This window comes from Salmo trutta, chromosome 8 (assembly GCF_901001165.1).
Source record: "Salmo trutta chromosome 8, fSalTru1.1, whole genome shotgun sequence".
NCBI classification, from domain to species: domain Eukaryota; kingdom Metazoa; phylum Chordata; class Actinopteri; order Salmoniformes; family Salmonidae; genus Salmo; species Salmo trutta.
In genome coordinates this window covers 15,518,430-15,529,409 of record NC_042964.1, presented here as the reverse complement: position 1 = coordinate 15,529,409, position 10,980 = coordinate 15,518,430, and the positions used below count along the sequence as shown (strand labels likewise).

General features: G+C 43.2%; 1 protein-coding gene across 8 annotated transcripts in view; it reads right to left on the bottom strand.

Annotated features, from left to right (window-relative positions):
- LOC115198263 (adhesion G protein-coupled receptor L3) overlaps positions 1–10,980 on the bottom strand; it is a 304,863-nt gene that overhangs the window by 210,369 nt on the left and 83,514 nt on the right. For all 8 annotated transcript variants that reach the window (XM_029760110.1, XM_029760112.1, XM_029760113.1 and 5 more), the window contains one exon: positions 5,276–5,489. In XM_029760110.1, the coding sequence (XP_029615970.1) occupies positions 5,276–5,489 (214 nt within the window). The remainder of the gene's footprint in view (positions 1–5,275; positions 5,490–10,980) is intronic.

Below are 10,980 nucleotides of genomic sequence, written 5' to 3'. Positions count from 1 at the left end.
GTATCCATGGGTCATAATCTATTTAAAATGCAAACATACCAATTATCTACTACCAACCAAACAGTGCATTGCAACGCATGAACTGGGACACCTCCCTTTAAAAACATGAGTTAGGGTGCTGCAAAATGCCAAAAGCCTTTTTTTAATAAGGTGACTTTCCCTCAGAGACAGCCAATTGATCTTAGATGAGACAGTATCCCGCTTCAGCTCGGCGAACTCCTGTTACACCATGCTTCCTCATCTATTCCATATCACCAAAACGCAAACGGCCAAACTTTTATGAGAAAAAGATGAGAAGTATCAGAAGTGGTAATACGAGTGAGGATGAATACGTAATGGTATACAAGGCAGTTGGATGTAGAATAATTTGTGCCTGGCTGAACTCTCTAGCTTGTTGTTGGGGGCAACTAGGGACTCTAAACACTCTGTTTAAGGACATTCTGCTTGGTTTGTGCTTTAGTGGTGTGTTCTTTCTCTCCTCAAAATATGACTCGCATTTAATGGATTCCACCACTGATGGTAACCACATAGACTATGAATACCCCTCAAACATGTACTAAGAGTAAATTGTACTGTCACATGCCATGTATTCCATTATAAGCATTGGCTGAAACAACGCAAAAATCAGAGATCAAGGAACCAATGTACAATGTGCATCAACATGTGACTTGAAAAACAGGAATGCCAAAACAAATGAATGTCGGATTATTATAAAAAAATATTATATTTACTTGGCACCTGGTTAGATATGTGCAGTGTTTTAATATACACTGAGTGTCTGCCTATCCAGCCATTGAAATGTACGCATACGACAGTTAAGTCAAGGGATTTGGATGAGGAAGGGCATTGGAACTGAAAGGGACCTTCAGCTAATATTCTCTCTTTTAAATAAATATCTTATCAAATCCTTAAACCCTGAAGCAGGTCAAAGACCAAGAATGACGGAAACTCGACCGGATGTTAAGATCAACGGTGAGGGAGTAGGATTTTTACTTCATATTCTCTCTCTCTCCCCCCTTCTCGCTCTCTTAGCTTTCATAGTTTGCTTTTACATTTGAGGAATTTGAAGTAATAAGTATGTTTTGTGTGTTTCATACATTCTAGCCTGCATATGACAAAGTGAATGGAGGCAAAAAACTATTATGGTGTACATGTAAAAGAAAATGAACTTTTGACTGAAGATCTGTAGCTTCAATCCCAAGTGGTATACAATGCAATACCCTTGACATTCAACCTGCTGGTAAATGACTGGGAACTAGTGTAAAATCAAAGCACACACGAGTCACTTTTGCTTCAAAAACATATTTTCCTTCAAATGTCATGTTTTTAGACAGTAATTATTTCAAATGTTCAGTGTTTGCCTCAACCGGGGAGCAGACACAACACTGCACTTAGCTGATGAAAGGCCAGACTCTTGAATGTGTAGAGAGAGAATCAGCAGACCCAATGCCTCGCAGACAGAGAGAGAGAGAGATGAGGGAGAAAAAAAAGTTCAGAGGAAAAGGGATAGAAATGGGGGGGGAAGAGGAGTCTCCTTTTTGACCCTCTTCTCTTCCTATCAGGTGTTCCCTTAAGGTACCCGGAGAGGTCTGCAGAGATGCCGGGTGATATACGACTTTGATATTGCCGGTAATTACTAGCCGTGAAGGCCACGACGCCTCAGGGAAAGAGAGGGGGAACACAAAAGACGACAGGCGCTGGGCCGCTGATGAGAAAACGATGGAGGATGTTGTTCGATATCGTCGTCGCTCGTTTTTGAAGTGCGGCGCGTAGCACGCGCGTTGGCGAGATCAAGCCCGATTGATATGACAGCGCTGTGTTGTTGTAGAGGACGGGCGGAAGCACTTCTGAGGAATAATCTAGCTTCACTGCAGAGTTTATTGAGGAGAGATTTCAAGAGGCTCCAAAACAATAAACCGCATGTAGATAACTCCCAAACACTCAATATACAGAGGTAGTTGCCAGCTAAAATTCATTGGGAAGAGTAGGCGGGCTAAAGTATGGTAATTGCCGCCAATTACGCCCAAATGAGTCCTGGTGGCATATGTTTGAATTACGCTATCATTAGCCACCTTCCAGTTGTAACCCGGTGCCACACACAGGTGACACGTCTTTGAGTGGCTGTGAGTTTCCAGACACGTAATGGCCGCCGCATGCGAGATCATCAGTAATGACTCAGAGCCATTCATCCTGTCGGGGGCATGTTGGGAAGACAGCCTTCATTTTGAGATGCATTACGGCACTCACCGGCACGCTATCACTCAGACAGGAGATATTAGAACTCGCTTAAAAGACTAATGGAACCAAACACCTAGCTGGAGGAGCCTCTGTATGCTGATAAGCAACCCTTTCTTCTTTTTTTTTTGGGGGGGGGGGGGGGGGGGGGGTCATTCTGAATATCAAATGGGGCCCTTTTTTAATAGTTAGGGGGAGGGGAAGGAAAAGGAAGTTGTGCTGACCAAATGTGTACTGACTGATAGCAGGCTTGGTGACATGGATGGGTATTTTCCTTGTGATGGATGTTAGCCTATAGCTTAGTCTGACAGAGTGATACCCAGACCATGCCAGCAGGAAAGACAGGTGGCTCATGGGCTGGCAAAAAAATGTAAGAAAATCCCAAAGGAGGAACATTCCACGAAGGGGGAGGGGTAGTCTCTACAGGGTAGGATATCAAATATCAGGGAAGTGTGCTTCAGTCCTGGTGCCAATGCCCATTCTGTTTGGAGGACATTCTGTACGAAGCCAATAGCCGACAACATGAAAGTAACCAACATACTTTTCATTCAAACCCCTAAAGATAGACATGAAAACAATCACTGCTGTTTTCTATTTGTTATAACATCTAAGCTTAGTCTAAACACTAAGCTCAATGTACTTACTGTTATGCAATACTTAGATAATCTGATCAAAGGCAGTCAATTGTAATCAGGAAAAAGCTCAAAGAAAAATGACAAATGCTCAGAAGCATGTCAAAGTCGGCATCGGTGTGCTGAACAGTCCATTCTTCTTCTGTGTGCATTTGTCTCTTTATCCTGTCAGCGACATTAGACAAATCCACCAAACAAATGCCGAGCGAGCGGTTTTGGGGCCCATTTTTCATCTCGTGTCGACCTCTGCACTATCTGTCGTCTTTGAAGCGACGGTTTTCGGATTTGCTGTTTGTTTTGATTCTATTCCTGTTTTTGTCTTCTAATGAGCTTAGTTACCAGGTTCCTAGCAATAGCTGTACCAGCTCTGTTGCAGCCGGGGGCATCGCGAGACCGTCACACTTTCCTACGTGCTAACTAACCCCTAGCGCATCCCTATTCACATGCTAATGTGTTAGCCGTGTTGCCAATGCTACAAATATCTCAGGACTCTTCCCCCTGCTCCCCGAGCCCCCCTTACCACCCACAACCTTCATCCCCTTGCCAACTTTGCCCCCAAACACAATAAGAGCTCGCTCTGAATCTCTGAATTGGGTTTCACTCGCTGTTTATCTTTTGTGAGTTGCCCCCGCTAGCTCTGTGATGCTAAAGAGAAAAGTGCAGTTCCCTGGCGCTGTTCTTTTTTTCCCCTGGTTGTCTTTTTTGTTGTTGTTCCGTTTCTTCCTCATCTCCAGTTCGATTCATTCCGGCAGGGATTACTCTTCTGAGTGGGAGGTGCAGGAGGGAGAACGAGGCAGATGCTATGGGCCGGATCAATTATCTGACAGTGGTGTTAAGACCTACCTTTGAATCCATACTTCTCACACTAGTGCGTATCTCACCTTTGTCATGCCATACACAAAGTGGAGGGAGAGGCAGTTAGATAATGTGCAGAACGTCATTAGTATTCTCAAAAGGGTCGCACATGGAACACTGGGTTCGGAAAACGGGGATGTGTCAACACTGAAAAGCAATTTAGATAAACCTTATCTCGTTGGAGTGCTCGTAACTTATTCACGACAACATGAGCGCGACAACAGCTACAAATCCTGGTGCATGTCTGCAGCTTTTAAAGAGGGCTTGAACCAAGTCATGCTGTGTATCTATGGAAAATGGCTTTACAGACAACCATTCCTAGTACTTAGTAACCCAACACTGTGTATAATGATAGTCATAGCAAATTCCAAAAAATAACAACGAATGTGCTTACTTTTCTTAAATAGAGCACATTATCTGCATGTATGCTCAAAGCCTATATGTGTACATTTACATAATGTAAATCATCAAATTATGTATATATTCTCTCACATCACTGTCAAAGTGCTGTATACTCTCTGTCTGCACTGACAAATCGGCCTCTGTTTCCTGATTTCTCCACAATGTAGCCATAACTCTACACAAAGTGCTTAGGTCTGGCAGGGAAGCTCACCGAGGTCATATTTATTTAGATAAATAAGATTTAATGTATTCAAATTATTTCAAATGAACATTGATTTCCATCACAGGCAAAATGTATAGGTGGTATAAATTTACACCCAAGACAGGGATTTATTGCGATCGATCTGAGAATTTTCTAGACTCGTTGGAATTCTTAACGTATTCTACTGAGAACACAAGGATCGATTCACCGCCGGACAGCAAACCAAGAGTGTTTCATATTGTATTTCTTCAAAGGTGGTCCGTTGCAGAAGACATCCTCGTAATTCCGATCTCTAAACAAAACTTAATACCCAAACACGTCCTACTCATGAAATCCCTTTGCAATAAAACATGTCAAGTGTATCGTATACACCGGATTCAAAAGTGTATATGTCCCAAATATACACTTCCAGGATTATGTATGTAGCACCTTCCATCTCATTTGAGAAAAATGGAAATCGCTAACAGCGAGAGGCACCTGTAATATAAGTGGCAATCACCTCAGAGTCTCAGTCAAATCAATATCCAACTAAACGTAATTCAGGAATTAGAAATGGAACACCAATTATCAACATAGGGGAATTGCTTATTATTATCAATGAGGACTTGTTTCCCCGTAACAGACAAAGTTAATTCATGAAATCCCCTCCACTCTGGTCTATGAACTCCAGACAAAGACAAAATAAAAGGTAGCCAAGATTGCAACGGCAGTACTTGGGGCCGGTGTCAATGAGCATTACCAAGCATAGACAATCTATTCATAGTAATGTAGAGAGACCATACATAGATATACAGCTCTAGATTCTTACCAGCAGAAACATAGATGTACAGTTCTAGATTCTAGACATGATCTTGTAGCGGTTGAGATGGTACAGTAGCAGCAATAACTTAGATATGCAGTTCTAGATTCTCACCAGCAGAAACATAGATGTACAGTTCTAGATTCTCACCTCTGGGACATGATCTTGTAGGCATCTGGCAGGTAGCAGCGCGTATTCTCCATCTGTGCCGGGTCTGCGTCGCAGATCTTGTCGTCGGTGCGGCCGTAGTTGGCACTCTCGATCATGATGACGTCGGTGCCCGGACAGCGCAGCTCGATGGGGTAGCTCTCACACGACAGCTCCCTCCTCACCACAGCCATGGGGATGGGCGCTCGACTGAAGGCTGTGGGTACATAAAGAGAAAATAACGTCAGCAAACAGTGCGTAACAGTGGGTATATTTACTGTGTGGGACACGTGTGCCTGTGTGGGAATCGAACCTGGGTCTCTCAATAGCCAACCTAATGTCTTAACCATTAGACCGAGACAAAACAGCGAGAAAGACCGAGAGAAAGACAGAGAGAAGGTGACATTAGAGCAAAGGTCACAGGTCAGATATTGGGAGGTAGGAAGCTGAGCTGACAGGGCCCTCGTTGGGGGTGGGAGACAATAACATGGCTATAGGTTGTGTGAGAGACGGAGAGATGCGGCAATCAAGATCGTCAAAGAGTAGGTGAGGAGCATGTTAGTTGTGTTCATGACGACCGTCCAACCAGTAAGACGAATACAGAGAGAGGCGAGAGAGATGGAGGGAAAGAGAAGTAGACAGTGAGAGGGAGTAAGAGAGAGAAGAGGCCTGACTAAAACATCCATATGTACCACACAATTACCGCATCATCGTGTTGTTATTCAATTAGAGCTGAGGGAGGTGGCCACACCCACTTAACAGGGGAAGGTGGCAAGGGGGTGAACGAGTGGCTAGCTGCTTGCCCTCTGGCAGTATTCTAATTGTTTACCCACAGGCAGCCCAATGGTAAGAGACCGGAGCCTGCTGTCTGTCTGTTCGGACGTTTCTGCTTTGCCTATCGCCAGACGAACAGTGGAGAGACTCCAGGGGTTTGGTGTTTACAGTGGGAATGAAAAATGAGTAGGAAACGTAAACGCTGGGCTGAGTGACCATGGGGGACCGTGACAGTTATGGATTTTCATAAACACCCCTTAACAGAAGTGTCTGTGTCGTAGCACCAACACTGGACAATGTTTACTGCAGGCATTTATCATCGGCTAGAAGGGGGATAGACAGCCAGTATGTGTACTTAATGGAAGTCTCTCTCTCTCCCTCTCAGTGATCTGGATCTTATTACACTTCTACTTTCAAATAATTGATGGCTGATGAACCACCGGGCACCATGGAAGAGAAAGGACACACATTTGATTTGCCAGTGAAATTTATTTTACATGTGTTGAAAACAAGGCCGTGAAGAGGTAGTATATTAAGATGTTTAACGTGATACATGAAAGTTGTTGCATGAATCTACTGTAAGAAAAATCTTTGATAAGCCACTGCCAGGTAAGCTTGTTCAATATCATGCGCCTTACTATCTAGAATACTTGAGGCACTATTTTCAAAGTAGCAGAGCAAGCAAAAAAGACCCACGCACAGTGCCTTCGGAAAGTATTCAGACCCCTGGACTTTTTCCACATTTTGTTACGTTACAGCATTCTAAAATTGATACAATTGTTTTTTCCCCCCTCAATCAACACACAATACCCCATAATGAGAAAACAAAAAAATATGTTTTTTAGAAATGTTTGGCTAATTTGCTAAAAAACAGAAATATTATATTTTCGTAAGTATTCAGACCCTTTACTCAGTACTTTGTTGAAGCACCTTTGGCAGGGATTACAGCCTCGAGTCTTCTTGGGTATGACGCTACAAGCTTGGCACACCTGTATTTGGGGAGTTTCTCCCATTCTTCTCTGCAGATCCTCGCAAGCTCTGTCAGGTTGGATGGGGAGTGTTGCTGCACAGCTATTTTTAGGTCTCTTCAGAGATGTTAGATCGGGTTCAAGTCCGAGCTCTGGCTGGGCCACTCAAGGACATTCAGAGACTTGTCCCGAAGCCACTCCTGTGTGCTTAGGGTCGTTGTCCTGTTGGAAGGTGAACCTCCACCCCAGTCTGAGGTCCTGAGCGCTCTGGAGCAGGTTTTCATCAAGGATCTCAGTACTTTGCTCCGTTCATCTTTCCCTCGATCCTGACTAGTCTCCCAGTCCCTGCCGCTGAAAGACATCCCCACAGCATGATGCTGCCACCACCATGCCTCACCGTAGGGATGGTGCCAGATTTCCTCCAGATGTGACGCTTGGCATTCAGGCCAAAAAGTTCAATCTTCGTTTCATCAGACCAGAGAATTTTGTTTCTCATGGTCTGAGTATTTAGGTGCCATTTGGCAAACTCCAAGCAGGCTGTCATGTTCCTTTTACTGAGGTGTGGCTTCTGTCTGGTCACTCTACCATAAAGGCCTGATTGGTGGAGTGCTGCAGAGATGGTTCTCCTTCTGGAAGGTTCTCCCATCTCCACAGAGGAACTCTAGAGCTCTGTCAGAGTGACCATCAGGTTCTTGGTCACCTCACTGACCAAGGCCCTTCTCCCGCGATTGCTCAGTTTGGCCGGGCGGCCAGCTCTAGGAAGAGTCTTGGTGGTTCCAAACTTCTTCCATTTAAGAATGATGGAGGCCACTGTGTTCTTGGGGTCCTTCAATGCTGCAAACATTTTTCGACACCGTTCCCCAGATCTGTGCCTCGACACAATACTGTCTCTGAGCTCTACAGACAATTCTCTCGGCCTCATGGCTTGGTTTTTGCTCTGACATGCACTGTCAACTGTGGGACCTTTATATAGACAGGTGTGTGTCTTTCCAAATCACATCAAATCAATTGAATTTACCACAGGTGGACTCCAATCAAGTTGTAGAAACATCAAGGAGGATCAATGGAAACAGGATGCATCTGAGCAAAATTTCGAGTCTGATAACAAAGGGTCTGAATACTTATGTAAATAAGGCATTTCTGTATTTTACATTTGTAAACATTTCTAAAAACATTGGGTATTCTGTGTAGATTGCTGAGGAATTGTTTTTAATTCATTTTAGAGTAAGGCTGTAATGTAACAAAATGTGGTAATAGTCAAGAGGTCTGAATAATTTCAGAATGCACTGTATGTGGAAAGGATGACACCATAATTTTGTAAAATAATAAATAAGCACATGTGGACCAAAAAACAAGATGGCACAGTATTTTCATAGTTCTATCCAAAGGCACATCCCATTGCATGGATGGTTACCATAGACATGTCTTCTCCTAAACATATGCACTGTGAATGTCAAAATGCTGGTACTATCTTAAGGGGGTGGTATGTACAAAGTTCCAAACGGAATTTTAAAAAAGCCATTTTGTCCCCGCAATCCTTGAAATCAATAAATAATTTCATTTCTATCGTATTTATTCCACATTCTGTTTCATATTCTCTTGCTGTGGAGTAGATCATGCTCAAAATGCAACACAACATCAATTTATAAGCAGATTGGAGTTCTGTTGAAGTTTCATCCTATGCTTTGCTGAATAGCTTGCCTAAACATGAGTTTGCTCTACCGAGTACCATTGATCTGTTTCAATTCACTGGGTCAAGTAAGCGCAGTAGTTACTCTACAAGGCAAGAAGAACAAATTGATCCATGTGCAATTTTAAGCAACAGAATATGCCATCCTTGGTTGTTTGAAATCAAAGCAATTGATAAGACAGACTTTTTTAACTTGTGCATCACTGGTAACACTTCTATATACACAGTGTACACACACACAACTATAATCAAACGTCATGACATATGCAGCTTCAAAGGTTGGCCAGAACCAATTACTAACAGGTATGATAGACCAACATTGAGAAAGGGAACGCTAATAGTGTTTCCATGTTATACTTGAAGACGGGAGTCGAAACTAGCATAGCTTACTACAGCCTATGCTAAGCTATACTTGCTATGCTAACTAAACATGAAAGTATACAAAGACACCAGCATACACTTAAAAGTCTTCTCTAATTGTATTTAATAGGTCTGAATAAGAAGTTGAGAATTATTTTGACACACTTTTTTATAGACCCGATTTTGTACTCCCCTGATTGTCCATTGACAACTGACTGGGCTATTAGACTGACCTCAACATCCCCTGTGGATCTTAAAAAGGAACTCTCACTCTGTAACCTAAAGACAAGGTAACAACACAGCATGTCAGCGAAGTGATATCTTCCTCCCACATTAAAACAAACAAGGAAACGAAGCCATACAAATACATTTGGGAGACAGATTCCCTCAGCCGCTAACGTAAGCAATAACCAGATTCCCCGGCTACCAACACCAGCATCCTGCCCGTATCGCTATCTAAGTCCACACATCCATCGAGCTAAAAGCAAGATGGAGTCTCATTGAAAGTCCTTCCTGATATCTAAGCTCTCAGTTCTATCCTGTTCCACTCTCTCTCTAATACTTGAGAGGAATATCCTGCTGTACTCATCCTCCTGAGATTTCCCATCAAGATAAGTCTCTCGACGAGCACTCTGCTGAATACGCAAAATAAAAGTAGAATTGTGGGAGAACTCGCTGGATAAAACGTTAAGGTCAACTAAGATGTCTTTACTTCAACTCATCCAAAAGTGTTAATTCACAGTGAATCTACAGAGAGGAGAGAGTCATTTCTACAGACACATGCTGTATTTCACTAATAAATATTTAAACAAACTCAATTACTCACCAAAAAGGGTATTTGAAAGGTCACTTGAAATAATGTCGCTCTTTCCCGAGCTTTCAAAATCACTCAGAGGCCGCAAATTGAAAACCGAAAGAGGAGTTTGATTGTGGGCATTGAATGCGGATTTCCTTAAGTAATTGGGGGAAATTGCATGTTCTCAAGAGGGCTTGCATGTAGAGCGTCACTGAGGGCCTGGGGGTCATTGAAAACCAGCCCAGACCTACTTCCCTCCGACCCTTCTTCCTTTACTCCCTCCGAGCCACAGGGCACTTCAGCTCAGACAGAGCAGACTAGCAATGACATTTAAAAGTCATCATTAATATCAAAACAGGGCCGTTGGGGCACGCATTTCAGTTGATCGCCCAAGAAACAGAAAAATTGTCAGATGGAAGGGGTCAACGACTGCAGACAGTAAGATTGGAGAGTTTGTTTGTGTAAATGGCTGTCATAATGGAGATAAACACAACTGGTACCGTTGGAATTGTCCATCGTCTCTCTAAAAAGAAGGGCTGCCTCCCACAATGTACCAATGTTCTGGCTTCACATCTGTACAGATCGGTCACTGCCTTATCCGCTTGTTGCTCACATCCCGTCAACACAAAACAGTAGCAAGCAAGATGGCAATTTTTTTATGAGCACATTTCGCAAGTGGCTAGTTTGCATCAACTTCCTTCACTAAAACCACTACAAAAGGTTTTTGTGATGTTCTGGAATGTCTGCCTCGTGATTTGTTGAGAGAGTTGTCGGTCTGAAGAGGACCCTCCCCGGATAATTTTCTCTGTCTTTTTGAACTAAACACAAGAGTCCGTCATTAATCCCAGATTCTAGTCACTGTTGCCTAGGGTCTGGCTTTCCGAGACTAAAGAGTCCCTATGCTGGCTTGTGCAATTACTCGACCTTTTCTACTGTCAGACAGTTTCTGAAAGCACCAGCATGCACACACAGTCGATGATTTGTGATAAATATGCAATCTCAAATCAAGCCCGGATTGGAAAATACACCAAATAAATACAAAGTACGAGGAAACATCATGATGAAATACAGTATTTCGTTTCCGGGCTGCAAACTACACAAACCAAATCAGAGGGCGGCC